General features: G+C 43.5%; 2 protein-coding genes across 2 annotated transcripts in view; both read left to right on the top strand.

Annotated features, from left to right (window-relative positions):
- Positions 1-2,373, top strand: part of lrp2b (low density lipoprotein receptor-related protein 2b) — a 56,616-nt gene extending 54,243 nt beyond the window's left edge. The window contains 4 exon segments of the mRNA XM_056429626.1: positions 1,214-1,303; positions 1,574-1,654; positions 1,965-2,021; positions 2,297-2,373. Coding sequence (XP_056285601.1) covers positions 1,214-1,303; positions 1,574-1,654; positions 1,965-2,021; positions 2,297-2,323 — 255 coding nt within the window. The 3' untranslated portion in view covers positions 2,324-2,373.
- A 2,085-nt stretch (positions 2,374-4,458) lies between these two features.
- Positions 4,459-17,426, top strand: top2a (DNA topoisomerase II alpha). The gene is made up of 35 exons (XM_056429513.1): positions 4,459-4,534; positions 5,001-5,147; positions 6,212-6,302; positions 6,405-6,468; positions 6,633-6,778; positions 7,253-7,350; positions 7,438-7,650; positions 8,183-8,356; positions 9,022-9,123; positions 9,277-9,414; positions 9,510-9,648; positions 9,734-9,891; positions 10,047-10,172; positions 10,324-10,434; positions 10,771-10,876; positions 11,010-11,119; positions 11,304-11,396; positions 11,481-11,595; positions 11,695-11,816; positions 12,094-12,242; positions 12,371-12,602; positions 12,704-12,838; positions 12,944-13,144; positions 13,231-13,426; positions 13,940-14,031; positions 14,120-14,263; positions 14,347-14,430; positions 14,631-14,840; positions 14,957-15,077; positions 15,408-15,578; positions 15,832-16,006; positions 16,109-16,164; positions 16,250-16,366; positions 16,648-16,856; positions 16,972-17,426. The coding sequence occupies exons 1-35, from the start codon at positions 4,517-4,519 to the stop codon at positions 17,110-17,112; spliced, it is 4,704 nt and encodes a 1,567-aa protein (XP_056285488.1). The 5' UTR covers positions 4,459-4,516; the 3' UTR covers positions 17,113-17,426.
- Positions 17,427-18,155: the final 729 nt, after the last annotated feature.

Here is an 18,155-nt window from a genome sequence, read left to right as displayed (position 1 = left end):
GGTGGAATTTTAAACATTTGGACATGGTTTTTTTTTTTTTGCGCAAGGAGGGAGGATGGGAGGAGGAGGGAGGGAGGAGGAGGGAAGGGAGGAGGAGGAGGGAGAAAGAGGGAGAGGAGGAGAAGGAAGGGGGGGGAAGAAGGAGGAGAGAGGGGGGTCAGTGGGGTGTGATATGTCCATTGCCGAGCGGGGAAAATGATGGAGTGTGACCGCCGGTAAAAGCTATTGGTCGGACGCAGGTGATGGGAGAGACTCCTCCTCGGGAGGGGAGGGGGGGGGTGGGAGGGAGGGAGGGGTGGGAGGGGTGCTTCAGTGACCTCTGGCACGCTTCAGTGAGGAGAAGGGAGATTGCAGGGAGGAAGCACTCTGCCCGACCAACCCTCTGCGGCCCCGGCGATGCTGATGCTGGCTTGTCTCTGCCTGGGGCTGGCTGTGGCTGCAGGATGGAGTCAGAGATGGTGAGGAGGAGATGATGATGATATGGCCGTCCAGGTCTACAGTTGAATTTCTCAGCTTCCTGGGCTGCCTCATTCCAGCCCTGGGCCTTCTTGCCTCCTTGGGATGTTGAGCCCCACTTGAGGTCCTTCGAGATGATGGAGGAGGATGGGCCAGATGGAGCCAGGAAGGTAGGGGACACGTCAGACGGGGAGACACAGGTGGAGGAGGGTGTGGGGCTGCCACAACCCTCTCCACTGTCTTCATCTATCTTGTCTTCAGAGAGTTTGAGTTCCACCAGGTTGGCTCACCAGGGTCACCAGGTGGTCAGTCTGTCCCCTCCGCCGGGTCTCCCAAGAGATGAGAGATGAGGTCCATGGAGGTGGTGTCATCCGCGAACTTCAGGACTGGTGACGACTGGGTGACTGAGGGGTGCTGCTGAGAACAGGGAGGAGAGGCACAAGCCTGGGGGGAAGCCTTGCTGGTGGTCCGGAGGAGACGTGTGTTTCCCCCAGCCGTTGTGCTGCTTCCTGTCGGTCAGGAAGTCTGTGTCTGGGATCCAACGGAGTCGCGCGGGAGTCGGCACGCAGAGAGCTTGTCCTGCAAGCAACAGGGGATGATGATGGAAGGCAGAGCTGAAGTCCACAAACAGGATCTGGGCGAGGGTCTCCTCGAGTCCAGATGCTGGAGGATGTGCTTATATAGAGTTAGATATAACATTTTAGATTGTCCTGTATTTTCATTAGCTAGTCTGGTGATGATGTGATTCCTTGCTCAGGAGAACATAAATAATCAGTTATATATGGAAGACGTTGAACTTGCGGACCAGCCCATAAGAAATGCCGACCCACTCGCCAATATCAACAAGGTCAGTTTCACATTCACCAGTTTAGTGTCAAACACAATTATTTATATATCTTATAACTCCAAGGCTTCTATCTAGAATATCACACCACACTATTTAAAAAAAATGCAGAGAAATATCTATGATTACATAATATATTGTATTGTTTTTGCCAATCATTGAGTCAAGATGTCAGGTCTTCAGTTTTTACTGACTGAACCCCAAAGAGTTTTTTATTTTGTTGATATATTCTTTTAAATCATTTACAATGTGTTTAACTTGTGGTCATTTTAGGAGCCTTTTGAGAACTCAGCATACGGCTCGGACATAGAGGACGTGGACGTCACTACACAACCAGCTGCTTCGAGCACACAGGTAGCCATGGAGACGCGTGACGAAACGTGACTCTGTTTGCTGCTCAATATTAGAAAACATTGTTTATTACATTCAATTCAGTTTATTTTATTTAGCCCAATAACACAAATTATAAATTTGACTCAGCCGGCTTTACAATCTGTACACAGACGACATCCCTGTCATATATGATATGAATATTTTTATATGAGCAGCTAAATGTCTGATATAAAATACCTAAATGGATAGTTGTGAAAAAAGAATGTGAAGGCTGAAAAAATATCTATTTTTATCCTTAAGTATTGAAGAATTTCATTTCTCCTTTTTATAGCAATTTGAATCCATCGGGAACGACGGTTTTGAGTCTTTCAAAAACCCGACATATATGGTGAGTTGAGAAGGGCCAGAAACTCCAAACACTATCTATGGCTCTGGATTTAATAGGACTGTATAGATTTGATCTTATTTTTTTGGCACAATATACCCATGATATCTTAAAATGTAATATATTTTTATCGCAGTTTGCATCGTCCTTTTAAGAAAAATATATATAAATTATGATGTTATTGACCCTGAGACTTCACCGGACAATTTACGTAATTGAATATTGGATATGACGAACCCAATATGCTCGCATTATTTGTAACTGTGATCTTCCAACAGGAGCACACACCAGATTCTGACATTTGATGGGACCTCCACATCCAGAGATTAGACTGATCCATGTTTCAGATCTGAAACCTCATTCATTCTCATTGGAGGATGTAGCATCGCTGAAATAACCTCCTTGACAGACCCGGAACGAATCGACCAAGACCTTTTGTAAAAGAAAGATGTATTTTTTGTCTATAAATATGTTGTTTGACTTCAATTTACATTTAGCTTTTTGTGTAAAAAAATAAATAAAAATCAGATGTGAATTAATGAATGTAACTAATATGAGACTTTAATAAGTATATAAAGTGAATATAAACTTGTAAATGACATTGTAATTAATTTGTTTCATATCTTTACTTACCTTTTCATTTGGAGGAACTTGATTATTAAAACTGGTATTATCATCGCTTTATATCTGGGTGTTGTTTTTTAAGCCCCTTAGATGAAGCCCCTGATGCTGAATGTTATTCTTGTCTTACTTGCACCTTTCTTTGTGCGACAGTGAACAATTCACCGGAGGATCCGTCATCACATCTCTGATCTTATCCACTCGCTCTTCACAGATAGGACTCTGTCCCCAGCTATCTGACCCGCTGAGCTGAGATGAAATGCTTTCTCTCATCATCCATTTAATAACACAGAGACACAATTTGAGACCGCGATCACAGGACAGCAGCAGTGACTCTGCTGCAACGAGGCCAACCAGATGAGGACAACAGAGACGGAAAAATACCTGAGGCACTAAAGTTAAGCGCAAACACAGAAGGGAGGAGTATAGAACGTCATTGGGCTCTGGGTCTTATTGTTTGACATGTCATATATGGATAATAAGCTACTTTTGTTTGCAATCAAAGGGACTTTTTATCAAAGTGGATATATGCGGAAGATTTTAAGGGGCTGACATTTTATGAGCCAGTGAAGCTGTTTTAGGAATTTGGTTGGAAATAGATGAAAATAAATCTCCATTTGCCAATTTAGATTTTCAGTAGATTCAGTAACGGGCAACTTATAATATGCAAGTACTATAACCTTACCTCAAATTGGGAATAATTATCTTTAAAAAGGGATTCATCTGATTCTAACTTCAGGATAATGCTTGGAGTTGATATTGTACTATTCATTCATTCATTCAATATTTATTGTACTAACTTCAATATTTATTGTACTAACTCACTGATGGGAGTAATTGTATATGAAATGCACTTTTATGTGTTTTTATTTCAGTGCAACAGCAATAATGGTCATTATTACTCCCAGTCCTGCTCTGTGGGGTGGGGGCTATTATTGTATGTGTGACATTTAGTTTTTTTTTTGTATTTAATTATTTTTCTGATCTTGATTAAACATGTTTATTTGATGTTGGTTTATTTGAAATGAATAGAATAAAGAATGCAAAAAGGTTGACTTGACCCCACACTGTTCTGAATCATCAGAGCAGCTTTGGAAATGGCAGTCTCCGATTTTTCCTGGAAAAGTCCCCTCTATCTATTCTCTGGCCATCCCATTAATGCACATAAAGCACACACATACACACAGAACAGACCGGTTATTGATACAGATGTATTTTCTCTGATATTTAATGTTCATTAAACATTTTCAACCTATGTATATATTATATGAGATGTATCAAATAAATAAAAGAAAATTAATTATATATTGTTTTAATTTATATTTAATTAATAAAACACATTTATAGTAGTAATTAAATGGCTGCGTTGACGCCAGTCTGCCGTTAGGTGTCGCTGTTCTTCAAAGTCAAGCCCCGAAGCTTCGAATCCTTTTCGGTACAATTAGAAAGGAAGCCTCAACGCTTCATAAGGTTTCATCCGCCCATATATACTGTTTACAAAACTAAATGTTTATTTCCACATTGGCCAGTTATTACCAAATCAGTTTATTCAATTAATTTCTATCTTCGAAAACTGGGTGGCCGTGAGACACAATGTGGGCGGGGCTTCTAATACGCAGGGTTTTAGAAGCCGCGCCCACACCGTCGGTTATTGGTTGTTTCCATGAAAAAGAGGGGTTGCGTTTTCATTGGAGGAAATTTCAGAAGGCCTTCGTTTGATTGGTCGGTGCATTTGGCGGGCGATGTGAGCTGCAAGTTTTGAATTTTTCTGCTCTTTGATTCAGTCAGTTTTAGTGAAGTCAGGCAGCAGTTCAGGTAGAAGTTTTTGAGCGAAAGTCAATTTTAAACACCAGCGTCGAGCAGTAAATTCACAAAGAATGGCGGAACCACTGAAGGTAACATTAAGAGCACGTCAACATTTGCTGCTCGTTAACTTGTTCGCTGTGGAGTTAGCCAGCAGCTAACGGCCCTGCTGGTGTTTGTGAAATGTTTTATCAACGGTTAAAATGTGATCGCGAACACGTTTAACGTTCGCTAGTAATGTTAGTAAAATGTAATGTAACTCGTTAATGCACTGGTGAAGAAAACAGGTACTATCAGTAACTTATTTGATGTCGCGTGAGGCCAATACGTTGTAAACTATCCGGCTGACGTTAGTTGGCTCTTCGTAACAGTTAACAAGCTAATCAGTCCTGAAGACCCGGATGAGCTTAACTCAGAATGTGACATCTTCACACACAACTGTAAACGACAACACCTGCTCTCCTAAGTACACCTGGTACCGAGGTTCCTCGTAGCCCAAATGAAGCTTACGTCGTGCAATGCAAATAAACTCAAAATATAACCTCGTGTCTTTCGCAGCAAACCTTCGAAAACAAGCTGGTGACGAAGACGAAGAAGGATCCGAAGCGGATGTCAGTGGAGAGGATCTACCAGAAGAAGACGCAGTTGGAACACATTTTGCTCCGACCGGACTCCTACGTTGGGTCGGTAGAGCCCGTCACCCAGGTAAGAGGTTATGGAGGACTCACTATTACTTAAGTATAAATAAATGCATGAATAGGAATAAATGCTTAAATAAATGTATAAATATATACAGGAATAAATAAGTAAATGCTTGAATAAATGTATCAATAAATAAATACAATAATACATAAATAAATGCTTGAATAAATGTATCAATAAATAAATGCTTGAATAAATGTATCAATGAATACAGGAATAAATGCTTTAATAAATACAGAAATAAATAAATGCTTGAATACATTTATAAATACAGGAATAAATAAATAAATGCTTGAATAAATTTGTAAATACAAGAATAAATAAATAAATGCTTGAATAAATAAATGAATACAATAATACATAAATATATGCTTGAATAAATAAATGAATACATAAATAAATACAGGAATAAATAAATGCTTGTATAAATGCTTAAATAAATACAGAAATAAAATGCTTGAATAAATAAATGAATACATAAATAAATGCTTAAATAAATGAGTTATACCTAAACAAGACATCATTAAATAATTGTATTTCTTCATTTATTTATGTCAATATTTATGTGTCCATGCGTATTTATTTATGTGTAACTAAAGTCATTGCATTTATTTATTTATACTAAAGTCATAAGAGGTCACATGACTGTCTTTAAAATGGACGGCTTCTCCAATACAGGGTTTATATGGTCATGGAATTTTAAAATGGTCATTTCCAGGCCTTGAAAAGTCATGGAAAAAACTTAAGTCATGGAAATTTGTTATAATCACATGTTCTTTTACGTCGAGTTTGAAATAATGTGTGTGTTTTTTAAAGAAAGTCGCTCAAAATATAAGCAGACTCTCAATACGCAAAATGTTCTAAATTTTTCATGTTTATACCGAGATTTCTGTTTGGTCATTGAAATTTGATTTACAGTCATAGAAATGCATTGGTCAAAATGTGTAAGATTTGCCAATAAACCTTTATCGATTAGAGCCCTTGGTTAAATCTCACAGAAGAAGAGTTGCAGGATGTTAATCAGGAGAACAAAGAATGACCGGTTCACATTTTACTTCTTTCCTCAGCAAATGTGGGTGTATGATGAGGAGGACGGACTGAACTCCCGCGATGTGACGTTTGTGCCCGGGCTTTACAAGATTTTTGATGAGATCCTTGGTGAGTGAATGTCTCACACACTTTTAGATGGTGTGTAATAGACAAATATCAGGCCATCGCTTGGCAGTCTTCCTATACTGATTCTCCCCCCCCTTCCTACAGTAAATGCATCTGACAATAAACAGAGGGACAAGAGCATGTCAATCATCAAGATCAACATAGATGTGTGAGTATATATAACATTGGATGACCAATGTAGATCTCAACATATTTCATGATCCAGCCACACTGTCTGTCTACTTCCATGTTGTAAAATTGCTTTATATCCAACTCAATTGCTATACCAGAAGCACCCGATGAAGTGTGTGTATGTGTGTGTTTCCTTTTTAGTGAGAACAACACCATCAGTGTGTGGAATAATGGGAAGGGTATCCCTGTGGTGGAGCACAAAGTGGAGAAGGTCTATGTGCCTGCTCTCATCTTTGGACAGCTCCTCACCTCCAGTAACTACGATGATGACCAGAAGAAAGTCACTGGTGAGACTGAAGGAGGAAGACTGGAGTGTATTTATTGGAATAAATTATACTTTTACTTCCTAGGTTTTCATTAATGAATATTTTAAACATCACAAATGACTGCAGAGATCTAGGTCTTGAGCAACTTTACACTAAAGTCCAACAGATTGAGCAACAAGTTCATTTTTATCAATAACAAATGTTTTTCTTGAAACTTTATTTGAAAAAACATTATATCAAACACTAATATATGCACTATTACTATATAAATATAATAATCACATAGACTTCATGTAAGAATATAGTTTAAACATCTCCAAAAAAAAGATTTAATTTAATCACCACTGCACTTAAGACCTGGGTAGTCAACATAAATGTGATTTAAAGCAACAGATAGGGTTTTGTATACATACAGCCATGTTTTGTGTTTAATAAGTCGACGATTGCTTTTCCAATATCCTAACCCGTGTCTTCATACCAACACTTCTTGTTTAGGTGGACGCAATGGATATGGTGCGAAGCTTTGCAACATCTTCAGCACAAAGTTCACTGTAGAGACTTCCTGTAAAGAGTCGAAGAAGACCTTCAAGCAGGTAGGAGGGAGGCGGACCACATTTACCCTTTTCTAATTATTGAAACTTGAAAGGAAAATATGTAATATCCCAATATCTCCATGTTAGACTTGGTACGACAACATGAGCAGGACGGGGGATTCCTGCATCAAACCTTTTGATGGAGAGGAATACACTTGCATCACCTTCATGCCGGACCTCGCCAAGTTTAAAATGACCACCCTGGACAAAGACACAGTGGCTCTGATGACCAGGAGGGCGTACGACATCGCTGGATGCTCCAAGGGCGTCCGCGTGTTCTTCAATGGCAAAAGGCTGCCAGTAAGTTACCATGCTGTTTAGTTTGTATTCTCACTTTCAGCTTTTGGCTTTCTCACCCCCTACGATCGGCTATCTCTGTCCAAACTGCACATGACATGTCATTTAGCAGACGCTTTTATCCGAAGTGACTTACAATAAGTGCATCAACCTAGAGTACAAACTAAGAACAACACATTGGTTGTATTTGTGCTCCTCAAATATCATTGATAGATTCAAAATTTGCTTCACACATCGTCAACAAATGTCCACACAGCTTCCAGAAACGTCATACTCCGTTTTGAAGCCAACTTCCTTGTAACAATGAAAAAAAAATCTGCATTCGGAGTACTAAATTGTATAAAATGTCATTTCTCAAAGCCTTTTTCACACCCTAAACTTCTACAGATTGCATGGAGTTTTTTTTATATGTGGAAACATAAATCAACACCTCATTTTGTACCATTTGAGTTTGAACCTTTAAAAAAATATATTTTTATTGCATAAAAGCATGTCTGGGTTAAATGTTGTGATCTAAGACCACCCTGTACTCCAGCTCACAGGTTTCCGTAACTACGTGGAAATGTACGTGAAGGACCGGGTAGACGAGCTCGGCGCCGCCCTCGTCGTGATCCACGAGATCGTCAACGAGCGCTGGGAGGTCTGCCTCACCATGAGCGAGAAGGGTTTCCAGCAAGTCAGCTTTGTGAACAGTATCGCGACAACCAAGGTAATGACTGTACATCAACCTGGAAAAGTCATGTCATTTTAAAATGATAATTTCCAGGCCTGGAAAAGTCATGGAAAAAAACTTAAATCACAAAAGTTTTGGGAAATTGTTATATTCACATGTACATTTACGCCGAGTTTGAAATAATGAATATGTTTTAGAAAGAAAGACGTTAAAAATATAAGCCGGCGTACGCTCTCTTACTGGCGGCGCACTTTTCTTTTTTTTTCGCGTTGCAAGTGAACACACCGTAACTTGAAAGTTCGCTGGCCAAAGCTCGGGAAGTGGTCGGGATATTCGTCTATGCATACAAATGTTGATTCTTTTAATCAAAATATTGTCTCTTATTCATTTGTATATTCTGTATGCTTTGGAATTCACATTGGAATACTAAATGTTCTCACTTTTTCATGTATAACCCAAGATTTACAGTTTGGTCATGGACATTTGGTTTAGAGTCCTGGAAATCTATTGGTCAAAATGTGTAAGAACCCTGTGCATGTGTAAGAGTGATGGATTTACTCCTGGTTCTGACAGCTAAACAAATAATAACATGTTTAAGGAGCCAGAAGAACGAGCTCCTTTTTGGCAGCAACGCCACTTTGATCAAGACCGATGTCATTTATCCTCTAACTGGAGTCTTGTGTTTGTCCTCTGGCCCTCAGGGAGGGAGGCACGTTGACTACGTCGCTGACCAGCTCGTTAGCAAGCTCATTGAAGTGGTGAAGAAGAAGAACAAAGCCGGGGTGGCCATCAAGCCTTTCCAGGTACAGTCGTCTCGTTGTGAGGTTGGATGGAGCTGAAAGAACGTTGTCACATTGTTGTCATGCCGAGTAGACGAGCGGAAGACGATCCAGAGATTCCTCGTCTCTCGTTCGCGTAGCACATAACTGAGAATGCTCCGCTCCCTCTCCATCCAGGTGAAGAACCACCTGTGTCTGTTTGTCAATTGCCTGGTCGAGAACCCGACCTTCGACTCTCAGACCAAAGAGAACATGACGCTGCAGCAGAAGAGCTTTGGGTCCACTTGTTCTCTCAGTGACAAGTTCATCAAGCAGGTGCCGATGAAGAATCCCCGCCACTGTATTTCTACCCACAGAAGTGTAATCGGTCAGATAATCACGCGTTCCTCTTCATTTTATCTCCTCGATAGGCCACTTCCGGTGGGATTGTAGAAAGTATCATGAACTGGGTGCAGTTCAAGGCGCAGACCCAGCTGAACAAGAAATGTTCAAGTGTTAAGCACTCAAAAATCAAAGGGGTCCCGAAGCTGGATGACGCCAATAATGCAGGTATTGTCTCCGCGCCCCGTTGTCTCGGTCTGACGAGAACGCAAATCACCTGCCGTCGTCCTGCAATAACCGCGTTCTCCGGCAGGCGGGAAGGACTCCATCAATTGCACGCTGATCCTCACCGAAGGAGACTCGGCCAAGACGCTCGCCGTGTCTGGGCTGGGAGTCATCGGCAGGGACAACTATGGCGTCTTCCCTCTCAGAGGAAAAATGCTCAACGTCCGGGAGGCCACACTCAAGCAGGTGAGGCCAACCGGCTTGTTGCCGCCTGTTCGGCTGCAGCTTGTGTCGTTGTATTTATCTTTCGATCGACACGGATGCATTAACGATGTCTTAAAACGCTTCATAACAATGGGTTCAATCGGATGAGGGTCACATTGTTGCTTCTTCCTCCTCAGATCATGGAGAACGCAGAGATCAACAGCATCATTAAGATCCTCGGCCTTCAGTACAAGAAGAACTACAGCACCCCAGAATCCCTCAAGACTCTGCGCTATGGCAAGATCATGATCATGACCGATCAGGTGCGACTCATCTTCGACATCTTCTTTTGATTTGCTCTTTAGTCTATACACGTGTTCATCTTTCAAAACTTATTTCACTACTTTTTAGCGCTTTGAAAACTCTAAACGTTTGCTGATGACGTTAATAAAACTCGACTGGTGGTTTTGACAGGATCAAGATGGCTCCCACATCAAGGGCCTTCTGATCAACTTCATCCACCATAACTGGCCGTCACTGCTGCGCCACAACTTCCTGGAGGAGTTCATCACCCCCATCATCAAGGTGCATAGCCTCACACTGAAGCCACAACATGTCCGGCCCGTGTTTGACACGTTATTTCATTGTTTATTTAAAACTGAATTATATGGGAATACAATATTGTGAGGCAAAGGATGATTTGTAGACCTGGTAGAGGTCCATCCACACTTGTTGATTAGTCGCCCTGAAGTTGCAACGACACTATCTGGTGTCAAAAGCCGGGAACTTTTGCTTCTTGACAACAATTCATCCATTAATGTAAATATCTCACTCTTCGTAAATCCTTTTTGAAGGTGCTATTCTATCCTTGTTCAACCATTATGTCAACAAACAAAACTTCTTTAATTTTCCCCTCTTTAGGCATCTCATAAGAAAACTCAGCTGTCTTTCTACAGTATCCCCGAATACAGTGCATGGAAGGAAAGTCAGCCCAACCACAAATCTTGGAGAACAAAATACTACAAAGGTTTGTTATGAAACCCCTGTGTGGTAGTACACACGACAAGTAAGCAGCTCTTCATACCTGGCCGATGTGACGGTTCTAACCGCGTGTCTTCTCTAATGCTCCACCTAACCTGTTGGGGCCTTTGTCCTTGCAGGTTTGGGAACCAGCACATCGCAGGAAGCCAAGGAGTACTTCTCTGATATGCAGAGACACCGTATCCCATTCAAGTACTCTGGACCTGAAGATGATGAAGCTATCACCCTTGTAAGATGTCACCCGTCATGTCGGCTGTTTTATCAACCAATGCAATTTATGGAAAACCCGGGCGAATCTCTCATCAAATATAATTAACACCTCGACGTTCTCAAGCTTCCTGACGATGATATAATTAGAAGTTGGAGTGTTAATGTCTTGTCGTGTCCCTTTTTTCCCCTTCTTTTTCGCACAGGCCTTTAGCAAGAAAAAGGTGGACGAGCGTAAAGTGTGGCTGACCAACTTCATGAACAACAGGCGTGAGCGCCGGGCTCACAACCTGCCGGAGGTGAAGTCCCAACAACGGATGAATTCTATGTGCTTTCTGACCGTTTTCTGCTGAGTTTCACTGCATCTTGCCGTCTCGTCACAGGAGTACCTGTACAGCCAGTCCACCAAGTCCCTCTCCTACAACGACTTTATCAACAAGGAGCTGGTGCTGTTCTCCAACTCTGACAATGAGAGGTCCATCCCCTGCCTGGTGGACGGTATGTGAACTGATTACGATCTCCGAGGACACGTTGGTAAATCGCGATGAACGCCGTCGGCGTGCGAGTGGTTTGATTTTGTTTCTGTGTGCGTGTCAGGACTGAAGCCGGGCCAGAGGAAGGTGCTATTCGCCTGCTTCAAGAGGAACGACAAGCGGGAGGTGAAGGTCGCCCAGTTGGCCGGCTCGGTGGCCGAGATGTCGGCCTACCACCACGGAGAGGTGAGAAGACATCACACATTAGTTAATCTACAACATTTAATTGTTTTCTTTGGTTGTCTTTTCAGTATCTTAAGAAGTTTGTTTTGTTGTCAAGCCGATTATAACATTCATATGTATTGTGTTTTAATTGTATTGTTTTTCGCTCTGTTTGCCTTTAACTATTTAATCAAGTTTCTGATTGAATACATTAATGAACTTCCTGGTGAGCAGTGCTCGATATATTTAGCTTTTTTGATAGTAATGTTGATTTTAATCTCTTCAACTCATGATTTTACAGGTCTCTCTGATGATGACCATTGTGGGTTTAGCCCAGAACTTTGTGGGAAGCAACAACTTGAACCTGCTGCAGCCCCAGGGTCAGTTCGGAACCAGGTTGCACGGTGGCAAGGACTCTGCCAGCCCTCGATACATCTTCACCATGCTCAGGTCAGCAGCCTCCCGGCAAACTACAATTCCTCTAAAGATGCAGATTTAGCAGCGTGTAGGAATTAAACTTAATGCTTTCCCGAATTGGCGATGAACTTGAAGATTTCCCCAATGTTCTGTCCTTCCAGCCCGTTGGCCCGCCTTCTTTTCCCACCCGTGGATGACAACCTGCTCAAGTACAACGTCGACGACAACCAGCGCGTGGAGCCCGAGTGGTACCTGCCCATCATCCCCACCGTGCTGGTGAACGGCGCCGAAGGTATCGGCACGGCCTGGGCCAGCAAAATCCCCAACTACGACGTCCGGGAGATCGTCGGCAACATCCACCGCATGATCAACGGCGACGAGCCTCTGCCCATGGTGAGGACGAGACGCGGCCGCCCTTGTTGCTTTCCGAGACCCCCGTCGCGCGTCTCCCGGTGGACAGACCGGGTGACGGTGGTGTCTTTTTCCTCCCGCAGCTTCCAAGCTACAAAGGCTTCAAAGGCACGATTGAGCAGGTGATGGACAACCAGTTCATCAACACTGGAGAGGTGGCCATCATCGATTCCACCACCATTGAGATCTCCGAGTTGCCCGTCAAGACCTGGACGCAGGTCAGTCACCGAGGCGTTGTCCCATCATGCATGTTGATGCTGCTTCTAACATTGATCATTCCTTTTGCGAGGATTCTTAATTTCACACGGCTCTCTCTGGTCCAGGTGTACAAGGAGAACGTGCTGGAGCCAATGCTGAATGGCACAGAGAAGGTCCCGCCTCTGATCACGGACTACAAGGAATACCACACCGACACCACTGTGCGATTCATCGTCAAGATGGCGACGGAGAAGCTGAGTGAGGCCGAGGCTGCCGGCCTCCACAAAGTCTTCAAACTTCAACAAACCGTCACTTGCAACTCGATGGTAACTGCTGCCACCCATACGAGCAGAACTAATGCTGGAGGCAGGGAAGATGGATCACGTCTGACAATATTTGTTCTTTTCGTCAGGTTCTGTTTGACCACGTGGGCAGCCTGAATAAGTACGAGTCTGTGCAGGCCATTCTCAAGGACTTCTTTGAGTTGAGGATGAAGTACTACGTGCTGAGGAAGGATTGGTTGGTCGGCATGCTGGGGGCCGAGAGCGCCAAGCTCACGAACCAGGCCCGCTTCATCTTGGAGAAAATCGAGGGCAGCTTGGTCATCGGTGAGTGACTTCAATTTGATTCTGAAGATAACCAAACAAGGAAGATTAAGTTTGTATTTTTTATATCTTCTCCATTTCTGCCCCCTCCCTCTGGAACTCTCCCCAAAATCATCCGAGACTGCACCGAACTTTCATCGTTGAAATCACAAATCAAAACCCACCTGTTCAAAACTGCTTTTATTGTGTGCTCTCTGCGCTCTTATTTGCTTTTATCGTTTGTTTTTATTTTTTGTTATTTTTATTGCATAGCTTTTAGGATATTTTAACTGTTGTAAAGCGTCTTTGAGTATTTTGAAGAGCGCTATAGAAATGTAATGTATTATTATTATATTACTGTCCACTAATGGTGATTAATAACAGCCTCAAAATAAGTGTTGGAAGAAAAGCTGCTTACATTTTTTTATTCCAAAATTGTTATAGCAATAGCAGTCACAGTTGAAATAATAATTAGACGAAATTGTGCAGACCTAGAATGTGCTTTGATCAAAAGTTTTTATGACGTTCATCTCTTAGAGAACAAGCCAAAGAAGGAACTTATCGGCATGTTGCAGCAGATGGGCTACGACTCTGACCCAGTCAAGGCGTGGAAACAGGCCCAAGAGAAGGTAGGAGACTTTGAGTCGTCTGGTTTTCAGAATGCTATCCTCAGCCTCCACTAGGGCAACTATTATGTGTGTGTTTTCATGCTTTTAGAATGTGGAAGTCACAGAAGAAAATGAAGAAGAAGAGGAGGAGGAGGACACCAGCGGGCCCGACTACAACTACCTGCTCAGCATGCCCTTGTGGTATTTGACCAAAGAAAAGAAAGAAGAGCTGTGCAAGCAGAGGGATGCTAAGGTGGGATGTCCAGCTATACGGTCATCTCATCGGTTTAAACACCCGTTTACCTCGTCTAAACGGTTTGTCGTGCTGCTTCACAGACGACGGAGCTCAACACCCTGAAGAAGAAGTCTCCAACGGACCTGTGGAAGGAAGACCTCGCTGCGTTCTCTGAGGAACTGGAGGTATTGTCTCCGTCTGTCTGTACAAGTCGCACATGGTCAACGACGGTACGTCCGCCGCAGCCGTAGAGGGACTTCCATAACGCATACATCTCCAATCCCGCATGCATAATGAGAACCGATCTACGCCTCTGGTTACGTTCGGCCGTCGCCGTCTTTTCTCTCCTGAATAATCGTCTGATCTCGTCCCTCCTTGCGCTCAGATAGTCGAGGCGAAAGAGAAGGAGGCTGCCAGCATGCCCGTCGTTAAAAAGGGAGCTGGAAAAGGCAAAGCGGTGAAGGTGAAGCAGGAGACTCTGCCCACGCCCCAAGGTCGCCGCGTCGTGCCGCGCATCACCAGCTCTATGAAGGCCGAAGCCAACAGGAAGGCTGAGCTGAAGAAAGGAGAACGCAAGAGGGGCAAAAAAGTCAAGGTGTGTCTTTATTTAACGTTAAACTTCCGGTTGTGTGTTTAAGTTACGTCTCGACGATGTTTTGGTGCGACTCACTCCCCAAATGAGTAACATTTAGCTCATTTCTGTGATCGCAGACTGAAGACGTCACGGTGAAGATGGAGTTTGGAGACAACGGCGAGAACGAGGAGCCGAGCGAGGAGATCGGTTTGGCCGCACGGCTGGAAAAGAAACCGAGAAGCCAGGCAAAGGAAAAAGGTGAGCGGCTGAACATGTTCAGAGCTGAGCGATGAGCTCGTTGCTTTTCAAGACTTTCTCTTGAAAAGCAGATCAGACTGTACAATTTATCTTTCTGTGATGTATCGTTTTAATATTTCCACAACCCTCAGAGCATGGGATTGTGATTACTACCTTTCGAGCGTAGATAAACGATATTGCACTTCAGAAATAAGATGGAGGCCTGCATACGATTCCCATGTTTATTATATCGACCCACAATTTGTATTAAAAAAAAAATTACAGCAACAATTACTCGTACTACTTGTTACATTTTATTGCGAGATGACCTGGAAACGCATTTCTCTGCAGAAGCATCAAAGTCCGGCAGGCAGAGCACGCTTCAGTTCAAGCCCGTTGCCAAGACGACCAAAAAGAACCCGTGGTCGGACGAGGAGTCGGACGCCAATCTGTCCGACAATGAAATGGAGTCGGAGGAGGAGGTGGTGGCCCCCAGAGAGAGGGCTGACCGCAAGACTAAAGGTGAACCTGACCACTAGCATCGCTTATCGGTATATGTTGTATCCATTGTTAGGTTCTCACATACTGATTAAAAAAAAATTAAAACAACGATGCAATGCATTTCCAAAGAGGCTGATTGGCTCAATCTCAAGTCGCCCCAAGCGCGTCTTTGCAGCAGCTGCTTGAGTCCTCGTCTCGTGAGATGAACTGCCACGCCCCCTCAGTCACACAACAGCGATGCTAAATCGAACCGCTCTGTCGCCCGTTTCTTTAGCCGCGGTGAAGTACAGCGTGTCCGACAGCGAAAGCGAGTTTGATGACTGGGGGAAGAAGGACGCTCCGAAGCGGAGAGCCGTCATCAGCGACGACGAGGATAGCTTCGTCCCGGAGCCCACGGCCGACAGCGACCTGGACTCACCCGCCCCACCTCCCAAAGCTCCAGAACCAGAGTATGACACGACCCACGACGAGATTAATGAAGCTGCTTTCACTTCCAGGATGTTAGTCCAAATTATTAACCTTGCATCTAAATGTTGTCATTTTTCTCACAGGAAGAAAACGGCAAAGGGCAAAATGCCAGTGAAACAAGCGACGACCAAGTCGAGCTGTGAGTGAAGTCCATGGTGAGCTTGTGAGATGTTGAGCCAGGGCTCCGAGGGGTTAATCATTTGCACTTTGTGGTACTTCTGCAGCTCAGTCCGATGATCAGTTGCCTGCACCCAAGGCTGCTCCAGTTCAGCGTAAAAAGGAGGCTGCACCCAAAAAAGCTGCTGCCAGGAAACCAGCTGCGTCTAAGAAGGCGGTGGCAGGTACTTAGAGGAGCCTGTTGAGCCCAATATGGTTTATCTGTAAATATAAACCACATTGTATATGTTCTAAAGTTAGAATGGAGCTGTTTTTATGTATTCTTCATCAAATTGTACCCTCAAATTCCAGTAAAAGTTAAATTGTAAGATTATTTGTCCACATATTTCTGGTAAGTACATGTTGATTGGATACTTTAAAAAGTGCTCTGTGGTTAAAATAACATTATAATGTAACGCATCCTTCCCTAATCGGCAACATGGATTCTCCTGTTCACTTCTCCTAGATGTGAAGCAGCCGTCCATCCTAGATGCTCTTTCCAAGTCCAAAACCGCCAAGATTTCATTTGACTCCAGTGACTCTGAGAGCGAAGCCAAAGCTCCGCCTCCAAAGCCCAAACAAGTGTTGAAGAGAAAGCATGTCGTAGGCGACGACTCTGACAGCAGCTCGGACGACCTCATGTCACGTCTCAAGGCCAAAACTACTGCCAGCAAGGTCAGCTTCTACACTAATAAACCACGAGGACCCATATTTATTAATCTATTCCTCTTTAGGTGTTTTAGGGCACAATGAACACATTTGTAGAGCTGAATATTTTTTTCTCTCGCAGAAAACCAAGAACTGGGATGAGGACGACAGCTTCCAGGTTTCAGACCTGGATGCGGGAGCCACTCCCGTGGCGGCGCGAGAGAAGCCCGCACGCGCACGGAAACCTGTAACCTACACCCAGGACTCGGATGACGACTTTTAAATTTGACTGGCCGAGTCCGTTTTAAGATTTTGTGTTTTAAAGACGTGTGATTAATACGTCTTGGACTTTATCACTTTGAAGGATGATTCAATTTTCCACGAGTGACCAAAACATTCTCATCCTTTCAATGGGCAAGTCAAATAAAAAATGTGTACACATTTAGTGGCTTTACTGCCTAATACCGGTTTGCAAGTCTAGTTTAAATCTTATAGTTCTTTAAATGTCTTTAGTAATTCACTTGTTTGTTGTGTCTTGTAAATATTTCAATATTCATTTTATTTTCAGAAATAAATAAACGTAACTTTTTTTCTATTGATACTGTTAGGACTTGTTCTTTGCCTCATGTCAAATTATTTGTGAGGGCCAGAGCTGGGCTCCGCGGTTATACACGGGGTGGTCTCCGGGGGGCGGAGTCAATTATGTAGAAATACTTAAATTCTTAACGTGATATTGTACTTGAGTGGCGTAAATGTCTTAACGTGTTAGTTTTCCCTTCCTCATTTTTCGTCCAGCAAAAGAAGCAGCATTCCTATATTTTCATTTCTTAATCTTCGGTGTTGGAGATCACGAGGAGCACCTGAAGGCAACACAGCCAGAGAGTGAGGGCGAGCGCAAAGTGAGAGGGAAGGGGCGGCTTCTTGGGCGAGAGACTGGATGGAGCAGGGGAAAAACAACCGGTTAGCTGAAGACTGAGTGAACAGAGGAATACAGAGAGAAAGACACAATACTCGTGTTATAAACAGGCGTGTCGGGCTGAGGCGCGCGCGCTGAGAGGAGCCTCAACAAGGTGAGGATGCTTTCCAACGTGCACGGACTGAACTGTGCAGCGCTTTAGCGATGTTCACGTGTGTGTGACAAAGAAACGAAAGGCTCCAGAGAAACTCACGCAGTCTTAGTTTGCACACTAATGCAAAAACCGCGGTTTGTTGTGTTATTTAACTCTGCGTTTACCAATGCGAGGTTTCAAAACACAACCGCGTGCGCGTGCTACATGTATATGAGGGGTGTGCATCACCTGTGATTAATCAAGCTCCAAACACGGG

The sequence above is a fragment of the Pseudoliparis swirei genome, chromosome 13, assembly GCF_029220125.1.
Source record: "Pseudoliparis swirei isolate HS2019 ecotype Mariana Trench chromosome 13, NWPU_hadal_v1, whole genome shotgun sequence".
NCBI lineage: Eukaryota > Metazoa > Chordata > Actinopteri > Perciformes > Liparidae > Pseudoliparis > Pseudoliparis swirei.
The sequence above is the reverse complement of the archived record's forward strand: the minus strand, read 5'-3'. Positions and strand labels throughout refer to the sequence as shown.

Bases quoted from the DNA above. Each gene is read 5' to 3' on its own strand.
- top2a (XM_056429513.1), top strand. The intron at 12,839-12,943 runs GTCAGTCACCGA...TCTCTGGTCCAG, and splicing joins CCGTCAAGACCTGGACGCAG to GTGTACAAGGAGAACGTGCT. The intron at 13,145-13,230 runs GTAACTGCTGCC...TCTTTTCGTCAG, and splicing joins CCGTCACTTGCAACTCGATG to GTTCTGTTTGACCACGTGGG.